The following is a 20,911-nucleotide window of genomic DNA, read 5'->3' on the forward strand; positions in this document are numbered from 1 at the left end:
ATCAAATCGCGATGTATCAGCGTCATTCCTATGTATGAGAAGAGAGATTTTTGAAATTTTTAAAAATGGTATGAAATAATTGAAAATATAAAAATATAAGGTGTGTAATTTGGTAATTTTTCCTTTTTTTTTAATCCTTCTGTGTGGCCCAATGGTTTGGGCTTGGGACTTATATGTTGGATGTCTCAAGTTCGAAATCTCTTGCCAGCAAAAGAAAGGGGTTTGCCTTCTGGACTGAACTTATCGTACTGGGCTTGCCTAATGCGGGTTACCTTTCCTATATAGTTTGCGAGCTATTGCATAAGAGCGGGGATTTTAAAATATGATGGATTCAAATTGAAATGAATTAGACAAATTAAGAAATAGAAAGTGTAAACTTAATTGTCGGTAACTTTTAATTGTACATCAATTGTCTTAAAATTAAGAAGGCATAATACATAAATATGCCCTTTAACTTGGCTTCATTTCACATTTATGCCCTCCAACTTTGGGTGTGCACAAGTAGGCACTTAAACTTGTATAAAATTAAATAAGCAGACACACATGTTCTACGTGACACAATACACGTAAGACGCCACGTATGACACAAATTTTTTATGTAGAAAAAATATGTTATTTGTTCAAGTTTTGGATAGTTAAAGTGTCTACTTGTACATTAATAAAGTTAAAGGTTATAGTTGTCAACTGAATCTAAATTAAGGGTCATATTATGTCAATTAAGAAAGTAATCCCAAATTTAACTTTCTACAACTTTTAATTACAATTACATCAATTATATTTTAAGAAAATAATAAAAAATTAAAAATATGTTAATGATAATTGGTAAAAAAAATTGACAACAAACTATTAAAAAAATACAATTAATACTAATAATAAACACATAATTATTTAAATTTATACCATATGTATTAATAACATTGAATAATTTTAGGGTTTAGCCGCCCCTCCCTTAAATCTTTCGAATTTCTCCACAAAAAAAATCCCTTTTGGTCTCTATTTATCTGTTGTGAGCATTGAATTTGTGGATTTTTATGCAAAATTATGCCTCGAACTACTACTGTGGAGAGCTCTGGTTGCCCTCCTCTTAGAGCTTTGACGTTTGACATTCTTGGACTAATTAAAGGTAAAGATTTGAACTTTAATCTATTGTTTTTCAATGAAAGTTTGGTTCTTTTTCACTTGTTCTATTGTTAGCAATATTTTTTTGTTGTTGATAACCGTGGTGTCTGGGTATGAGATAACTGTGTATATTATTGTTAGCAATAATATCTTGCAACTTTGGTGAAAATTGAGCTTGAATGAAGAAGTAGGGATTCATATGGTCGACCCTAACTTGTCCCTGATTAGGCATAGTTGTCATTGTTATGCTGAAAATTGGGTTTTCACATATAAAGATGGTACCTTTTTATTTTATTTTTAATAACTGTGGTGTGCGGGCAGCTTGCACAAGTATGATTTACTCTATCCGTCGAGTCTTTCTTAGACAAAAAGACCGTCCCTTTTTAGCTAGATATATTAGTACTAAAAGTCTTCTTTTTTAGTAATTTTTTTCTTGGTGTAGTTATTGAAGGTAAAGATTTGAGCTTGTTATTTATTGTTTTCCAATGAAAGTTGGTTTCTGTTTACTGGTATTGTTACCAGTAATATCTTGTATCTACGCTGGAAATTGGGTTCTCTTATTAGCTAGAAATATTAGTAGTAAGAGTCTTCCTTTTCTTTTTTTAAATTTTCTTGGTGTAGTTATTGAAGGTAATGATTTGAGCTTTAATCTATTGTTTTACAATGAAGTTTGGTTCTTTTTTACATCTTGCAACTATGCTGAAAATTGACCTTAAATGAAGAAGTAGGAATTCATATGACCGACCCCAACTTGTTTGAGACTAAGGCAGTTGTCATTTGTTATGCTGAAACTTGGGTTTTCACATTTAAAGACTATTTTTTTTATAACTTTGGTATCTGGGTCAGCTTGCGCACAACTCAACTAGTTTCAAGGGTGGGTACCTATTGCCTCCCACTAACTACCACAAGTTGTACGTTAAGACTTAGACAAAAAGACTATCTTAGCTAGAAATATTAGTACTTAGAGTCTTCTTTTTCTTTTTTTAATTTCTTGGTGTAGTTATTGGAAGTAAAGATTTGAGCTTTAATCTAGTGTGGTTCTTGAACTAATTAAAGGTAAAGATTTGACCTTTTTGTATATCGTTTCCCAATGAAGTTTGATTCTTTTTACTAGCATTGTTAGTAATAATATCTTCCATATATGCTGGAATTTTTTTTTCACTTATAAAGAATGTCCCTTATTAGCTAAAAATATTAGCGGTAAGAGGCTTTTTTTTTTCAAAAATAAAATAAATCTTGGTGTAGTTATTGAAGGTAAAGATTTGAGCTTCTAGTGTAGTTCTTGGACTATTTGAAGGTAAAGATTTTGAGCTTTAATCTATTGTTTTACGATGAAGTTTGGTTCTTTTTACTAGTATTGTTTGCAATAATATCTTGCATCTATGCTGCAAATTGGGTTTTCACATAGAAAGACTGTCCCTTTTCTTTGGCACCTCCACAGAGAGCTGCTACCTCAGTATAGGGTAACTCTCTTCACCAGACTTAGATAAAAAGACTTTTACTCTTTAGCCAGAAACATTACTACTAAGGGGTTTTGCTTACACATCTTTTGTACAGTTGGGGAGAAGTAGGGGTGGGAGCTGCAGATAGAGATAGATGGAGGATTGTCCTAGCCTGTATTTGATGGACTGTTTGGAAAGAAAGAAATGCTAGATATTTTGAGAGAAAGCGCTGTGATCTTCAAAAGATCAAACTAAAGTGTATCAGGTTTTTTTGCTTCTGGTGCAAACAGATGTATTTAGAGGACACTGAATCCATTATAGATATCCTAGGTTCCTGTTAGGATTCAGATTCAGTTTTCTTACTTTTTGACAAGCTGTAAATATGGTTTTTAGTGCAACCAATGTACTGGTTCAATGAATATACACAACAGTTACCTTCTCAAAAAAAAACATTAGTACTAAGAGTCTTATTTTATATATTTAAATTTTCTTGGTGTAGTTATTGAAGCTAAGGGTGAACAGAAGGAAGCTCCGAAGGTGGTGGAGAGATGGGGGGAGCCTGATGCATCGAGGTGTGTGCTTGCCACGTCACTTGTTGACCTTGAATTTGACCCTGTAAGTTTTCTCTGTGAATTTTGTTACTGTAGACTTTAGGTTGCACAGATATCCCATGATAATTATATGTACAAAAATTTTACCCAATGCAATAGGAAATAGTGAAGTTTTCAAAAGTTTATCGGAGCTGCAATTCCTTCCAACATGAAATGCACTTACTAAGGGTACAAAGGTCAATTGATACTTTGTGTTGGAACTTCGTACTTTTATAGTATAGAACTATAGATTATCAGTATTTGTGGCCTAGCATTTGATTTACTGATTTCTTGTTGTTCTTTTCCTTCATTGAAGATGTTTTCAGTCTGCAATGTGTTTCTCTGTCTCTACATGAATATGGGCCCATGTAATGTGTGCTTGGGGGATAGTTTTCTGGATAAGCTGATTCTGGATGTCAAGTTATAGCAAAGTTACTGATTAAAAAAACATTGTCTGTTTTTTGGAGTTGTTTCAGTTCTCTATCAGTTGTTTGTCTGAATTTCAAAATATGGTTGAAACATGATCTCAATATGGAATCTCAAATGTAGAAGAAGCTATTAAATGGGAAAAAGTTGTTATGAAAGAAACATGAACCAAGAGTGTAGCTTATTTCAATATTATATTTATTCAGCTGATATGGATTATTTTTTTCTTTTCTTTCACAGCATTGAACTTTTGATGTTACTTTCTATTTAACAGGATGAATATTTCTTGTCATTAACTCAAAACTCCAACCCAGAAAGAAAAATATGGAGAGCTATGTATATTAGGTTCTGTACTATATGTAAACTTGTCTTTCAATTGTACAAGATAAATTCCACTCAACATGTCATAGTGAATCATCTTGCTAATCATTGTTCAAATATTGCATAGATTTACTTAAGTTTTTTTAAAATAAATTGAATTAGTGTAAATGCAGTATAAATTACTATAATGAACTTAGATATTCATCTTGAAGTTCTTGTGATGTAATCCTTGCGTGTTTAACTGTTGCTATAAACGTATCTTCAAAATGAGACATTTAACTTAGTTTTTTTTATTTTGATTTGTTGAAGCTACTAGGTGTAGCAAGGAAAAACGGCAAGGTGAGGCTTTATGTTTGATCTAAGTTAAGATAATATGAAGCTATGTATTTTTATGGAATATTGACCCTTATTTGTGTACCCTTTACTGCATATGTGCTGCAGATTGAGGTTCTTAGTCCTGTCAATGGAGATGTTCGTGCATCCATTTCAATTGAAAATCAAAATCATACAGGATCGGAAGATAATTGTGTTGTTGGTTTGCATTTATTTAAAAGAGAGAGATTGGGCTCAACATCAAGGTATTATTTTTGCCTGCTTTAGACAGTACAACCAGGATATGTTTAATTAATCACCCTAGTTATGTCATGGATTAAGCAACTAGTAGAAGTAGACGTATTGTATGACTACTTTGGATTAAAAAAGGTTGCTCAATTGCTTGGCCCTTATCCTTGGCAATTCAAATATATAAATATGTATTCTCTCATGCTTACTAGACTGGCCTGATTTAATGTGTTATTTACTCATGAATTGGCATATCTTTGAAATTGTTTGGCTTGTAGATGGGATGAATTGTGGTTTTGATGTCCATATATGCTCAGGGGAAGATCTAGGAGGGGACGAGGGTGTTCACCCGAACCCCCTTGACAAAACATTATGTTGTATATATAAGGTATTTTGAAGGCATTGGTTCACTTTGAAGCCAATCTTGAAGGCACACTAGAGCTTGTACCAATTTAGGAGTAAATGAACTTGTAAACGAATCAAGAATGTGCCCTCCGGTACTAGAGCACATTTAGATGCTACACTTGAAATAGGAATAGCTAACACGTCTCGAGTCATCTCAGAAAGAATGGGGGATCTAGGTAAGTTAACTTTTTACCAAAGCAATATATCAAATCACTCTTCTATTTTCAATATTTTCTGCAAGACAGTTTCCAATTCTGTCTTATAATCTGCACAGCCACTTCCGGTTGTATGTCTAAATAATTCCACATAAAAGTGCCCAAAAATCTCCTATAGGTTCGATAAATCTTGAACGGAAGTTTCCACTTCAGTTGAAGAAAGTTGACTACCTTTATTTTTGAAATTGTCTTTACATACTCAATAAAAAATGAAGTCTTGTACTTTTGCACATCCTTTTCTATAATTGGCCCTTTATCCCCAAACATCTTCTTAAGTGCAAAACTAAGAGAATCAAATTCGTAGCGACGATCCAAAACACATGATATGAATATCATCTTATTCCTTTTTTTTAAGAGCACCCCAATATTTATCAATTTCTCCTTTATCTTTTTTGTCATTGAACTCAAAACAATATCTTCATTTGATATCAATTTTTCCAAGTAAATAACAACTTGACAAATTTTAAAAAATTGGATATGTGATGTAACATAAAGTGATCCAGATACCTTCATAGTAAGCCTCAAAAATATTTCAAGAAATTTTGCATTTCACTTTACAATCTCTCGATCAAGTAGGTGGAATTTCACCTTGTGGGAACATCCAAGCATAAAGATTTTTTAACGAGATTTTCATCTTCACAACATTCCCGAAAACTTCCTCCACATAGCAGGATACTGCCTAACGTATCTCATTGCTTGCTTAACTTATTCAATAGACATAGTTGATTCTGTTATACCATCTTGAACACCAAGATTTATAGTATGAGTCATACACTTCACGTGAAGGTGTTCATAATAGTGGTCCCTCACTTAGTTAATTGCTTAGACAACTCATTTACGGTCACATCATTTGAACTAGCATTATCAACAGTAATAGTAAAAATCTTTTGTAAGCCCCACTCACGCACACACTTACTAATAGCCTTTCTCATATCCTCACCTCTATGACTAGAAATTGGGCAAAAGTTGATAATCCTTTTATGCATAGTCCATTCTTTCTCAATCGAATGAATAGTGATACACATATAATTAATTATTTGGAAGGAAGTTCAAGTAACAGTGGTAAGACACTCTTTGTTGTGTTTCTTTAAAACACATCATCAAGTTATGTTTCTCTTCATCAAGAAGATCAAAACAATCATGAGTCATAGTACTACGGGAAGGAATTTGAAAAAAGTATTTTGGTGTCTCTACAAATTTATATTTCACCTCATATTGTTGATACTAGTCAATCAACATTAGCCTTTCAGGTAACAAGGGTGTAGTAGTTGATCCATGAAAATTAGATCAAGATAAGTGTAGGAAGGTTTTATGTCATATGGTGATTGTTAATGAACTTTCTTTCAGCTTTGTTGAAAAACAAGGTTTTAAAATTTTTGGGAAGGGGCACAACCTTTTTTTCCGGATTCCTTCTCGTGGTACTGTGACTCGTGATTGTTTTGATCTTTTCGATATAGAGAAACATAAATCGATGAAGTTTCTTAAAGAAAAACAATAAAAAGTGAGTGGTACTTGGACTTCCTTGGAAAAAAATAAATATATGTGTATCATCACTCATTCGATTAATAATGAATGGACTATGCATAAAAGGATTATCATCTTTTGCCCAATTTCTAGTTGTAGAGGTGAAGATATGACATAAGCTATTAGTAAGTGTTTGCACGAGTGGGGGTTACAAAAGATTTTTACTAAAAGTTGATAACGCCAGTTCAAATGATGTGATAATGAATGAATTGTTTAAATTAACTAAGTGGGAGACCAATATTATGAATGGTACTCACCTACATGCGAGGAGTGTGATTCATATTGTACATCTTGTTGTTCAAAATTGTATAAAAGAATCAACTATGTCTGTTGAATGAATTAGTCTAGCAGTGAAAATTAGATCAAGATAAGTGTAGGAAGGCTTTATGTCATATGGTGATTGTTAATGAACTTTCTTTCAGCTTTGTTGAAAAACAAGGTTTTAAAATTTTTGGGAAGGGGCCCAACCTTTTTTTCCGGATTCCTTCTCATGGTATTGTGACTCGTGATTGTTTGGATCTTTTCGATATAGAGAAACATAAATCGATGAAGTTTCTTAAAGAAAAACAATAAAGAGTGAGGGGTACTTGGACTTCCTTGGAAAAAATTAATTATATGTGTATCATCGCTCATTCGATTGATAATGAATGGACTATGCATAAAAGGATTATCATCTTTTGCCCAATTTCTAGTTGTAGAGGTGAAGATATGACATAGGCTATTAGTAAGTGTTTGCATGAGTGGGGGTTACAATAGATTTTTACTATTACGGTTGATAACGCCAGTTCAAATAATGTGATAATGAATGAATTGTCTAAATTAACTAAGTGGGGGACCAATATTATGAATGGTACTCACTTGCATGTGAGGAGTGTGACTCATATTGTACATCTTGTTGTTCAAAATTGTATAAAAGAATCAACTATGTCTGTTGAACGAGTTAGGCTAGCAGTGAGATATATTAGGCAATCTCCTGCTAGGTGGAGGAAGTTTCAGGAATGTTGTGAAGATGAAAATCTCCTTAAGAAATCTTTATGCGAGATTGTTCCTGCAAGGTGCAATTTAAGATTATATTGACTTGTCACATCATCTTGAGTTTGTGGATGGAAGTAATGCAGGTACTTATTAAGAGAGTGTAAAGAGATTTGAATTTTTTTTTAAGGTATTTGGATCACTTTATGTTACATCAAATAACCATTTTTAATATATGTCAAGTTGTTATTTGGAAAAATTGATATCAAATGAAAATACTGTTTAGGGTTTAATGGTAAAGGAGAAATTTGATAAATATTGGGGTGCTCTAGAAAAAAATGAATAAGATGATTTTTATTTCATGTGTCCTTGCTACAAATTTGATTCTCTTAGTAGAAACTTCCCATTCAAGGTCTATCGAACCTATAGAAGATTTTGGTGACTTCTATAAGGAATTATTTAGACATACAGCTGGAAGTGGAGGTACATATTTAAAGAAGAATTAAAAACATATCTTGCAAAAAATATTGAAAATGGAAGAACATATTTTTGATATAGTGCTTTGGTGGAAAGTTAACTCACCTTTATTCCCCATTCTTTCTGAGATGTGTTAGCTATTCCTGTTTCAAGTGTGGCATCCAAATGTGCTTTTAGTTTTGGAGGTTGCATGCTTGATTAGTTTAGGAGTTCATTAACTCCTAAATTAGTACAAACTCTAGTGTGCCTTCAAGATTGATTTCGGAGTGAACCACTACCTGCTAAGTATTGAGGAAGATTTAGATTTTCTTGAACAAGGTAAGAAAAGAACCTTGCATTGATGTGAATATTATTTAATTTTGTTGTGACATGCTAATATAATTCTCTTTCGATTTGACCAAACTTGGAAAAGAACCTTGCATTGATGACATGTAGAATGGTAGCCCCCGTGATGCAGCCCAAACATGGGATAATAGTTGATCGCCTCTCATCTCATTTGGCTATCCATGAACTGAGCAACCTCTTATGAATATCCCTATTTTGTTGATATAGCTTGACTAAAAAATGAATATCCCTACACAAATGTAGTTAATAAACTTTTGAGTTGTGCCCAGAAGTATAGATATTTACCTGGTTATCATTTCATAGTCGATAATATCCAGAGTCGACATCATTAATGGTGGTGATCGGAACAATTTAGTGTGTTGAAAAGAGTTATCAGTTACTAACTATATTGGATTGCGAGTGGTGTGCTTGCAATGTATTGGCCTGCATGTGGCTTGGAAGACGAAGCTTGCCTTGGACGTGTGGCATGCATTTATGAGGAATTTTATGCCAGATTAAATTAAGCTTGTTTCTGAAATTCTTTCTAATACATGTATAGGTCATGCAACCTGCTGACATGCACAAGCAAAGGACAAGCAAGCATGACATATGTTAAAATGTCCAAATCACTTGAAGAATCTGGTGGTGAAGGTACTCAAACAACATGGAATGTTTGTGGTTCAGGCAGTATTTTGTGCTCTAAGGTAGATGCAGATGAAAGCTATGCATTGTTTGGTGGGTGAGTAATCGTGAATACAGGGATTTGGGAAATAACATTGATCGTGGGAATAGTATGATATCTAATGAATTTTTCTTTGCTATATCAGGAAGGGTGTTGAGGTTAATGTCTGGGATCTGAACCAGTGTGCTAAAGTTTGGTCTGCAAAATCTGTGAGTTTTACCATCATTATCTTTAGCATTTTTTTGTGTAACGAAAGAATTGACTGGGCTTATTTAAACTTCAAAAATTTGACATGTTGCATTCTTATTCCAGCCAGCAAAAAACAGCCTCGGCATATTCACCCCAACTTGGTTTACATCTGCAACTTTCTTATGCAAAGATGACCACCGCAAATTTGTTGCAGGCACTAATAGTCACCAGGTATTTTTTCTTAGCTAATTTGTTGGCTCTAATAAGCATGATCTTTTCTTTTGTACCAAGAGGATAATTTTGGTGCAATGGCTTCATAGTTCCTCTTGCTAAGAAGAGCTTCATGTAGTTTGCCTTTTAGATGATGTTTGGATTGACTTATTTTAAGTAGCTTTTGGCTTTTAAGTTCTTTTTTAATTTTGGAGGTGTTTGGGAAAGACAAAAAGTGCTTTTAAGCACTTCTTTTAGGCTGAAAAAGTACAAAAATAAGCCAAAAGCCAAAAGTTGGGTGTTCCCAACTTATGGCTTTTAGCTTATAAGCTACTTAAAAAAAGTCAATGCAAACACCCCCTTTATCGTCTTTTGACTAACGTATCTCGAAATTATAAGGCATTTGTGAGACCAAAAGAAAAAATTGAGGGCCACTTTTTTCTTGTAGTGTGTGGGTGAGTGAGTGGATGGAGAGGGAGAGGAGGAGAGATGGGTCCTTGAATAACCCTATGAAGGTGCCAAATAGGTGAGCTGAGTCAAGTGTTGGATGTGCTTATAACTTTCTGCTCTGAGAAGTTGGTAACACTACAAAATTCCATATGTTTTAAGCCAGTCAATTTCAGTTCTGAAATGAATTTGACCAGCCTACCAGACCATTTGAACTTTTTTCTGTCCTTCCATTGGTCTCTTCCTCTACATGCTGCTGTTTTTTCCCTCCAGAATTCGTCACCCCTTGTGACCACCATCCTCTATCTCATTATAAACTACTGAGACTCTTAACTCTTACCTTGTATTAGTACATTGAAATCTGTAGCAGTGGGAAGGAAGATTCAATGGGGGTGGAGATCCAATAAGTTGTATTTGGAGATCCAATCAGTTGTATTGTGTACTCTTGCCAAAATAAAACAGGCTCAGCTATTCTTGAATTTCAGCCTGCATCCTCACCTCACAAATCCTGCTTTTTCTTATCCCCTAAAGTTTTCTGGTACAGAGATATACAGTGTCTGGATTTCTTCAAATTCCACAATGCCGTACCATCTTTTACGCTAGAATGCTCCTTTGTTCCTTTCACTGTTGAGAAACAGCAGTTGGTGCATCTTGAAGTTAATGGAAAGAAGTTTATTGTTTTTAATTGTAATCGGTTTGTTGAAATGGCATAAATTGCTTTTAGCTTATTAAATAGACTAAAATCGATCCATATAAAACTCACATGTACCCGTGCTGTTAAGTAGTTTCACCTTTGGAGTGCTGCTGAACATATTAGGTTCTCTCAGTTTATCATGCTATGGCTCATTTTCATGTCTTAATTTCGTTGCTGATTTACCTGTCAAAAGAAGTTGTTGCTGATATAAACTACGCCTGTACCAACTTTGGAATTTGTAGGTGCGTCTCTATGATATTTCTGCTCAGAGAAGGCCTGTTGTTTCATTTGATTTTCGCGAGACCCCTATTAAAGCTGTGGCTGAGGATGTAGATGGACATACAATATACATAGGAAATGGGTCTGGCGATCTTGCTTCTATTGATATACGCACAGGTAAACGGCTGTCTCACTATAGTTATTGTTGTTTATGCTGTCATTATATCTCTGCCATTCAAGTAAATAACACTCTTAGGGATCGTTTGGTGTGAAGGATAACACCAAATAATTCCGGGATTAAATTATAGTGGTACTTAAGTTGGTGTTTGGTTGGCAAATTCGGGATAACTTATCCCGGGATTAATAAATAGTAGCGGGATAAGTTATCCCTCCTCTTGGGTGGTATACTAATCCTGGGATAACTTATCCCGGGATGAAATAGGTAAATGACAAATATATCCCTTTAAATGTTTTTATACCTCACTTTTCACATTCATATATATTTACATTATTTTTAATACCATATATAACAACATTCACCCCTTATTTTTATGATAATTCTTCATATTTTTTTTTCTATTAAAAAATTACACTATATAATATAATTTTTATTTATAAATTTATTTGACTAATTCTTATGTTTATTTATATTTTGATTTCTCATACTTCCTTTTTTACTTTAACAAACTTAAAATGAAAATTCTATTTTTAAATTAAATAAGAAGAAAATTTTATTTTTAAATACATACGGACATCATAGAAATGCACACATAAAATATTTAAGGTAAAGAAGATGAAAGTTTTATTTTAAGAATGAATATTGAATAACTAAAGCTTGCAAAGAAAATATAAAAAACTAAATAAATTGAAGGTATTTTTGTAAACAAACAACAAATTCTTAAAATTTATGCAATGCATATTATTTTGAATAAAACAAACCAAACACTCAATAAGAAATAATCTCAGCATAACTAATCCCAACATAACTTATCCATTATAACTTGTATTCAAACCAAACGACCCCTTAACATTTAGGAAAAAGGGTACATTGATAAGTGCAAGACATCCTTAAAACCAGTAGTCAGACTTTTGAAAATTATTGAGGATATTGTTATAAGAAATTTATGATTATGCATGTTCATATCCACATTTTTACTATCCAAGTCTAAGTGTGTTCTCTCATTTGATTCTGGCATGGAACTTATATCGTTTATGAAACTATGACAACTCATGTACGTGGCAAACAGAATACATAAGTCCATTCTTGTGTTTCTTCTATGAATAAGGTTTTGTGGTTAACTTGACCACTGTACTTTGCATGTATCTTGGCTAACTCATTATGAGCTCTTCATGTGTAAGAATATCTAATTTGGGTTATAATTTCAGTTTCACATCAGAAGTTGCACGCAGACAGAGATATTGTTAAACAGTATTCTGTGTCGAATTGATGATTTCTGCTTTTGTTTTAATTCATAGTTTTTTCCTCTTGCATTTCTTTCAAACTGTCTTCTGAAAAATGATTTTCTTGAGCCAAGGGTCTATCGGAAATAACCTCTCTACCCCAATGGGAGAGGTAAGGTTTGCATACACCCCACCCTCCTAGACGTGATTCTTGTTCTTTATGATAGGTAAACTTGTCAGTCTAGGACTATGATTTGCTCTCTCATGTCTAGACTCGTTTAATTCATTTATTATGGGTCTCACGCTTGAGTGCATCTTTTTGTTGTAGGGAAACTTTTGGGATCCTTCTTGGGGAAATGTTCTGGAAGTATAAGATCCATAGTTAGGCATCCAGAGCTTCCAATAATAGCCTCATGTGGTGAGTATTTAAAATTGCAGTTGTCTTCTTTATATCGTGATGCACTTCGTCAGAGGTCCTTGTATATATAGCAGTTTTGATCTCGATGTATGTCCCTTTTTGAAATGGAAGCCTGGGAACTCAGATATATGTCCTAGGGTCATTTTGTCTCGAGATTTGCTGTATGAAGATATAATCTCATAATAGCAAATCTGAAGCTTTTGAAACCTCTCTCAAATTGTTTACGATCTAGACTTCTAGATCACATGTCTCTTTATTGAACTAAGTTGTGTTTCTCTAGTTTTGTTCCTCATAAGCTATTAACTTGAATAAATTACCTTTGACTAGGATTGGACAGCTATTTACGCATTTGGGATGTCAAGTCACGACAACTTCTGTCTGCGGTAAGTTATTTAACTATACTGTAGCTTTTTAAGAACTGAGTGAACAATCCAACAGACATCTACATTTCTGAGCCACTTCTTCCTTTCAAAATTAGTGGCTGTTGACTGCTCCTTTTGCTCTTCAAAATTTGGATTGCAATATTATGCAACTGAAACTCAAACACGACGATGTCTCTTTGTGCTGGTTTAACTCTTAGGTCTGTCTGAGTTTAAAAAGTCAAACTCTAGCTATACCATATAGAAGCATAGACTACAAGTTCCAATCCTTCCACATTAGAATAAATTAAAACTGAGCTTTTGTAAGGTCTCTAGATCTTCTTGTGGAAGGACCCCGATGTAATCATATGTTCTTAACACAACCTTTGTGCTTTTTTTGGTGAAGATAATAGTTTGTCAAACATTATATGGGTTTTGTAGATGTAGTTCTTCTGCCTAATTTGGTGATAACTACTGAGGTCAGATCTTATCGTGCTTTAACACACATCTATTTCTTCCCTCTTGCGTATTACAAAATAGTTAGCTGGTACGCTTAAAGGCATTCAAGGTTCAACATGTTCTGCTTACCCATCATTAGCTTCATGAATTTAGGATCAAGAGTACAACAAAAACAACAAGAACATACCCAATGAAATTCCATAGGTGGAGTCTGGGGAGGGTAGTGTTTACGCAGCCTTACCCCTGTGGAGGTAGAAGGTAGAATTTGGACGAGTATTTCTCGTATTTTTCTTAAAAAGCTAAATCTTTTGAACTATGAACAAAGGATCTGTATTTCATATAGCCAACTTTTAACTGATTTGTGATTGAGCGTAATTGATGAATGATGAATGCACGTCTTTAATGTATCTTAAATCAGTAGAAGAGAGGACTCTCATGTACTTGAGCTAAAATGTGGATGCAGGTTTTCTTGAAGCAGCATCTTAGCAGTGTTGTTTTCGATTCAAAATTCTCTACAAGAGGTAAGCTTTTTGTTTCCTTGTTTGCTTTCTCTTTTTTTTCCCCCCCTTTATAGCCGAAAGAGTAGTTTCCTTTGTTGAGGGTATTCCGGGAACAGATTTAGTGGAGACAAGGTGGGGCCTATAGCTCAGACGATTAGAGCACGTGGCTATAAACCAGGGTGTCGGGGGTTCAAATTCCTCGTCGCCCACAATCGGCCCAAAAGGGTAGTATCTTATCCTCTGGGATAGGAAAATCATGATTGGGATAGCAACTTTATTTTTTTGTTTTACACCCAACTATCCTAACAGTGGAGCTGCCGTTATGCTTGTTCAGAAGCTCAGGTACTTCCTCAGCAACAAGATACGGATGAAACATTACAGACAGAAGAAGATGAAGGGAAGGCTGTTAAACGCAAGAAGGCATCAAAAGAACACAGCGGAAGCAAGAAACTGAAGACCAAGAAAAAAAGTAAAAGGTCGAAAGGAGACAGTAGTGACATTGCATAATCGTTTTGCTTTCCAGAATCCCTTATTATCGATCACATCTTTAACGCAAGAGTTCAGCTAAAGGGTACCACAACATACACTAGAACACGGTGATTATTAGTGTGAATTCATGACATGGCTGCATTTGTGCAAGTTGGAAGAACTCGAGAACACGAGTGGGTTCTTTGCTAAATATAAGCTAGCTAGCTAGTTGAGGGCATACAACAACAATTATGACTTGATCCCAAACAGGTTGGGGTCGGCTTCTTGAATCCTCACTGTTCATGTGCTCCATTAGCTTAGATCACATTTCAATATAGTGAAGAATTGGAATGCAGATAGCCTTTAATGCTTGCATATGTTAACAGTTTTGAAATTTTTTAAGGAAACTTACATTAGTTCTCAAGTAGTAATTGTTAATTTTCTCATTTTGGTGATTTTTCTTTTTGCTTAAAAGAACATTTTTCAAACTGTAGGTAGTGTACAAGAGATTGACTATTAACAAAGCAAGTGATATCTATGTGGTGTAGTAATCATCATTAATTCCTAACCATGGATGTGTTGGGACTAATGGGATACTTTCATACTTAATCATAGATATTGAATTCAAGTCAAAACCATCTGAGGATATGGTGGGATGAATGAAATTCTTACACATTCAAGTAGAGGTTTTGGAGAAATTGTATGTAGTGAGTGTTTAATAAGCCCTTTGCAACGAGAATTTGGATTAGTCGAGCCAAAGAACATTTGGTACTAGATAATTATACAAAAAAAAAATTGCTTATAAAAGTTTTTTTTTTTTAAAAAAAGTATTATAAAATTTTAAACCATTCAAGATTGTGGTGGGATGAATGAGATCTCTTCACCTTCACTAATAAAAGTTTGGGTTTAAGTCTTGAGAATAGTAACATCATAAACAAGGAATACCTCCCTCTTTAATGGATCTATTGCAACGAGAATTAAAATTAGCCTAACCAGATATTCGAATACTGTATCATTATACCAAAAAATAATAGATATTAAGCAGTAGTTGCTAGAGATTGATTAAAAGGTAAAAAAAAAAAAAAAAAAGAAGAGAAATTTCTCTGTCAGAAGTGGAATTTGAACCCATGCCCTCTTACGAAGACTAGAACTTGAGTCTGGCGCATTAGACCACTAGGCCATTCTAGCATGATTGATCAATTTAATCCCAATTAAAGCAGTAACTCAAATAAAGTGTTTCTTTTTTGTAAAATCCCTTTAAGATGAGAAGACAATAATAATAAAAAAGATACTGGCCTTCAGGCACACCTACTATGCTTATCACTCACCTACACTCTTGCAGCATGCCTCCTTCGGACAATACGGTGTAATACGTGAAAACTTTAAAATAATAATACCTTATTTCTATATGTTAATATATAACGCCATATTGTGCTTGCATTAATGTGACTTGCAAACAATGTTATTGTTTTTATATTCGATCAACTACAGTGTCACAAGTTTGAAAATTCTATATGGCCATAGGCCTTAATTGAAAGTTAACTAAATGAAAACCAAAGAATCTAATGAGTTCCGTTTTTGCATCTCTTTGAGTGCATATTTATGCAAAATTAATGCTGATATATAATTCGTTTATAATAATGGAAGTCATAATTTTGTACTATATTTTTCTAAATAGAAAGCATTTGATTAATTAATCCCAGTACATAGCATAAAAAAAATAAAGTACTTACATATATCACTCCTATCATAATCTCAACTAAATATCATAATCTCAACTAAGTATACCACATACCATATAATACTCACTATTAACTAAATTCAAATATCCCATCCATATATAATAGTCAAAAAATCACAATTCAAACTATAGTGTCACACGTTCGAATTGCAGTCAAGGATGGAGCGACATGGTGGCTAGGGGCGAAAAATTATACTATTTATATTCATGTATTTACTTTTTCAGATTTTAAATCTCTTATTGAAAATTCTGGATCCACCACTGATTGTAAGTACCTATAGAGAAACTTTCCTCTCGCAATCAATATTCTTAACATCTTGTCGTTGTAAATCTACCGCCATATTACAATTCATTCTTATACCAACACTCTTCTTAATCACACCTAAATTGACCTTTCCATTAATATTTGTCAACATACTTACCGGCAATTCCCCCGCTATCAAATCACTCGTGAGTCTTGGAATTCCGACTAATTTTTCAACCATAACCATAATGTTCACGTTCATCCGGAACGTCCGTCGAGCCCTAGCAGACCCTCGCGGCAATTGGGCTTCTGCGATGAATCTATCGCTATAAATCAAACTAGCGGTTGCAGCCTTAAACTTGAACGAGACCGCGTTAGGATTTTTAATAGAAATATCAGCAGAGACCGTAATATTCATGTTGGTTTGAAGATTGGAATTACTAGTAAGGGCACTCAACCCCTCAAATCGGATCGAATTGATTCTTATCGTCGGATCTTTCACCTTGAAAACAGTGAGCGCAAGGATCAAAATAACGATACCTATAATTATCGTTGTGACTCCACAACAACCACAAAATTTGATACACCTCTTACGACGTCGTTTTTTCTTTGCTAACTCTGTACTGGACACAGATGTATAATTATTAACGCCTTCTTCGTTTTCGACATGTATACGATGAGATGAAGGTGCTAACGGACGAACTTGATCTCTAGATGAATTTGGAGATTGTGGTGGAGACATTTTTAGAGATTTTATTAATTGGAAGATTGATATTATTTTGTGTACTATGATATGAAATGATGAATTTATTTATATAAAAGAAGTCTTGATATATGACTATAGTGTATATTAGTTTATATTAACCGCGTTAGCACGGCTTTGAATATTGACTTGGTGTGGGACATGTGATGTAAAATGTGTTGAAATTTTTTATTGTTTTTTTTCTGTTAATTAATGAATTTATTATATTTATTACTATTATATATTGTCATGGAAGCTTCTCCCACTATTATATATTTAAAATATATTATATTTGCAGCCTAGTTTAGAAACTTTTATTTGTTGGCATGGCCGAAGCTAGAGGGTCTAAAATAAAAGCAAATTCAGAATTTAAATTAATAAGTTATATTTATTATACTATTAAAATTGGGGATTCAAGTATAATATTAGTTAATTAGGAAATTTTATATATCAAATTTCGTATTGAAAGTTATTGATTTTAGATGAACTTGTAGCAAAAAAGGCTACATTTCATGAGTGGAAGGGGGTATGTCGGAACTCTATTGGTGATATTTTGCCTCTATCATTGAGTTCAGGGGTTCAAATTATACAAATGACTTTTTCTTTTGATTTTGTTGTTTTATGATGTTGTCTTTCTACCCAAAAAAAAAAATTTAAAAATATATATATTAAAAGAAAAAAAAGAAAAAAGGAAAGTATTTTGTTGCTATATTCATATTCATATTCATATCAAGTAATATTGGAGAGCTAGTAATAATAACAAACTTTTACCTGGTCTTGTACTTTTTTTCCCAATTAATTTAATGTTTTTTCTGCCCATGAAACTGGAATCAATTAAATAATTAGCTTCTTAAAACATGGGAAAGAAATACACTAATTAATTACTCTAATAGACTTGTGATGCAACTAAAATTAAAAGAGGTAAGACTTGAGAGGCTTGAAAATTCTAGATGGTGTGCTAGCTATATACTAGGAAACCATTTTAATACCTTAATTGTCAAAATTGCAGTGCTAGGACTCCAATAATAAGTGGAAATATGAAAACAAGAACAAAAAAAAAAGTAACTATAAAATATTCGGTATAGTCTTACAAATGAAGTCGGAAAAGAGTAAGATATACATAAACTTTATTTTTATAAAATAGGGATTATGAGATCCGCATCAGGAATTCCGAAATCGACTCCGTGAAAAGGTCCTAATCAGCACTCCGAACTTGTGTCCCAAAATGAAACACAATTCGAACCTCGGAACAACCTTATTAAATTTGGATCGTGTACTGCGAATCATTGTTGAAGCTAGAATTTTCATCAAGAGATTAAAAAAATTTAAAAAAATGCAAAGAAATCAAAAACTTTATAGTTATTATATATACAAAAAAAAATAATTTTAACTTTATATATAAAATATAATTTTTTGACGAAATGGTTTTGAATAAACTTCCCTCCAGTACGTACCCTATCTATGTTCATAATGTAAACATAACCACTATTTTATATAGTAAGTATTCATAGACGATGAAGAGTCTATTTTTTGGTGTAGTAGCTTTCTTCTAGAAAGCACATAGGGGTCAATGCACTATGTAAATGCAGGTTTATTTGAACTTAATATTTTTGATGTAGAATATAAATCTATACATATAAATTAATTAAGATTATCATAAGTATTGTGTTTGAATCTATAATTTTACAAACACAATAATTTAATACTAAACATTCCAAAATTTAAAATCAAAAACCTAAAATCTTCATTCGTCTTTAAAAACACAAGGGATATTATTTCCTATCCATCCTTGGATCCTTTTCCATTTTTTGATCAAACGTGACGCTTGTTAACATTTTTTTGAGTTAATGAGAGAGAAATAAATAAAATTCTATAATTCTAACATATATTTGACCTCAAACATGGATCTATGTTTTTTAATTAGTTAGTACGAATAAGTAAAATATATTGATCATGACTCGACGTGAAATACTTGATTTGGATTCTTATTAATTCAGATTCCTGTTAGAAAAAAATTGTCTTGAGAAGTAAAACTTTCATATTAAAGGCAATTTTATTTTCAGGGCTCAAATTCAAAAACTTTAAATAAGAATTAAAAAGTACTTACCACCTATCAAAATTTTTGACAATTCTTGTCTATATAACCCCCGGGCCACCCGCCCAATAATAATATATATCTATGATTTGTTTATACCGCTCATAAAAGTTATCGAATTAATGAGGCTAAGTTAAAAGTGCGATTCACAGTAAATGTGCATGTACACTAGTCGTTAACAAAATTGGATTCAAGAAAATGAACAAATTTCGTTTAAGAAGTGTAATTATACATTATATTTTAAAAATGAAATGTACAAATAGGATTTCACAAAAATCGTGGCATGAATTGATCCCTCCATTACCTCAGTTAATTAACATATGTAAATCCTATATATATATTTTTTAAAATTCACAAAAAATTATATACACTAATGAAATTTTTTCAATTAAATTATATATCTTGCAAAAAAAAATCAGTAACAAGAATTTCCTTCTCAAATTCCTTAATTGCCCCTGGTCCAAAAAAATACATTATATGCTTGATTACATGTTTATACGACATAAAATTAAAAATAAGTAACAAAAGTTATATGTATCTAATTGCTTATCTTTGTAAGATTCAAACGACAACAACATACCCAGTGAAATTCCACAAGTGGGGTTTGAGGAGGATAAAATATACATAAACTTTTTCACTACTTCATGAAGATAGAGAAGTTGTTTCCAAAAGACCCTTGGCTGAAAAGTGTCAGCCCCAAATAAGAGAAAAAAATAAAAAAAATAAAAAAAATAAATAGATAAAATAAAATAATAAGAATATATATATATATATCATGATGACAAAAACAGAAGAAAAACGATGTGAATTTTACAAGACAGGAACAATAACAATAGCAGCATAACGTGATACTCAAAATGCAATAACCACACAACTACATTGGCAGGCCTAGACCTACGACCAATCCTAAACCGTCACAATGCAAGACGTTCTTCTATATCTACAAGCCTTCTACTTCTACTAACCTTCTACCTAATCCGCGATCTTCACTCCTTCCTATCTAACGTCATGTCTGCGGTGATATGGAGTAGTGTCATATTATGTCTAATCACCTCTCCCCAATACTTTTTCAGTCTATCCGTACCCCTCCGCATAACCCCCAAATCCAACCGCTCACACCTCCTAACTGGTGTATCAACACCCCTCCTTTGCACATGCTCAAATCATCTCAATCTCGCTTCTCTCATCTTGTCAGCCACAGGAGCCACTCCCACCTTCTCCCGAGTAACCTCATTCCTAATCCCATCACTCCTAATATTACCACACATCCATATCTTTGTAGGATTCTCATAAATATTATTAAATCTTAATTATTCATTTTCAAATATAATCGAAAATAATTTATTGAATGCTTCTGTTTTGTAGTGACGACAAATAAAACATATGGTCAAGCAATTTTGAAAGCATCTATCACAATATATTTTTACAAATTATCAATTTTACGTACAACTTTCGAGATGAATATCAATGTCAACAACTAGAATTCTCCTCATGAAAGAGAAACTGCAATAAATAACACATATTTATATTATCATCTATAAGAAAATATTATATGAGATAATATGCTGCATTACATGTTTATACCGTTTAAAATAAAAATTAAGTAACAAAAATTATATGTATTTAATTAAATTTTAGTTGCTTATCTTTGTAGGATTCAGATGAAT

At 33.0% G+C, this 20,911-nt stretch overlaps 2 protein-coding genes across 2 annotated transcripts; one reads left to right on the top strand and one right to left on the bottom strand.

The window, feature by feature from the left end:
- The first annotated feature begins 928 nt into the window (after window positions 1-928).
- LOC129888672 (uncharacterized) lies at window positions 929-14,868 on the top strand. Its single transcript, XM_055963628.1, has 12 exons — window positions 929-1,123; window positions 3,061-3,176; window positions 4,208-4,237; window positions 4,340-4,476; window positions 8,936-9,115; window positions 9,204-9,267; window positions 9,371-9,478; window positions 10,841-10,994; window positions 12,547-12,636; window positions 12,964-13,019; window positions 13,918-13,975; window positions 14,289-14,868. The coding sequence occupies exons 1-12, from the start codon at window positions 1,042-1,044 to the stop codon at window positions 14,459-14,461; spliced, it is 1,248 nt and encodes a 415-aa protein (XP_055819603.1). The 5' UTR covers window positions 929-1,041; the 3' UTR covers window positions 14,462-14,868.
- Window positions 14,869-16,129: 1,261 nt separating this feature from the next.
- Window positions 16,130-17,189, bottom strand: LOC129890306 (uncharacterized). Its single transcript, XM_055965875.1, has one exon. The coding sequence runs from the start codon at window positions 17,147-17,149 to the stop codon at window positions 16,439-16,441; it is 711 nt and encodes a 236-aa protein (XP_055821850.1). The 5' UTR covers window positions 17,150-17,189; the 3' UTR covers window positions 16,130-16,438.
- Window positions 17,190-20,911: the final 3,722 nt, after the last annotated feature.

This window comes from Solanum dulcamara, chromosome 5, assembly GCF_947179165.1.
Source record: "Solanum dulcamara chromosome 5, daSolDulc1.2, whole genome shotgun sequence".
In the NCBI taxonomy this organism is placed as follows: Eukaryota; Viridiplantae; Streptophyta; class Magnoliopsida; order Solanales; family Solanaceae; genus Solanum; species Solanum dulcamara.

Bases quoted from the DNA above. Each gene is read 5' to 3' on its own strand.
- LOC129888672 (XM_055963628.1), top strand. From the start codon at position 1,042: ATGCCTCGAACTACTACTGTGGAGAGCTCTGGTTGCCCTCCTCTTAGA. The intron at 12,637-12,963 runs GTGAGTATTTAA...ACCTTTGACTAG, and splicing joins TCCAATAATAGCCTCATGTG to GATTGGACAGCTATTTACGC. The intron at 13,020-13,917 runs GTAAGTTATTTA...ATGTGGATGCAG, and splicing joins CACGACAACTTCTGTCTGCG to GTTTTCTTGAAGCAGCATCT.
- LOC129890306 (XM_055965875.1), bottom strand. From the start codon at position 17,149: ATGTCTCCACCACAATCTCCAAATTCATCTAGAGATCAAGTTCGTCCG.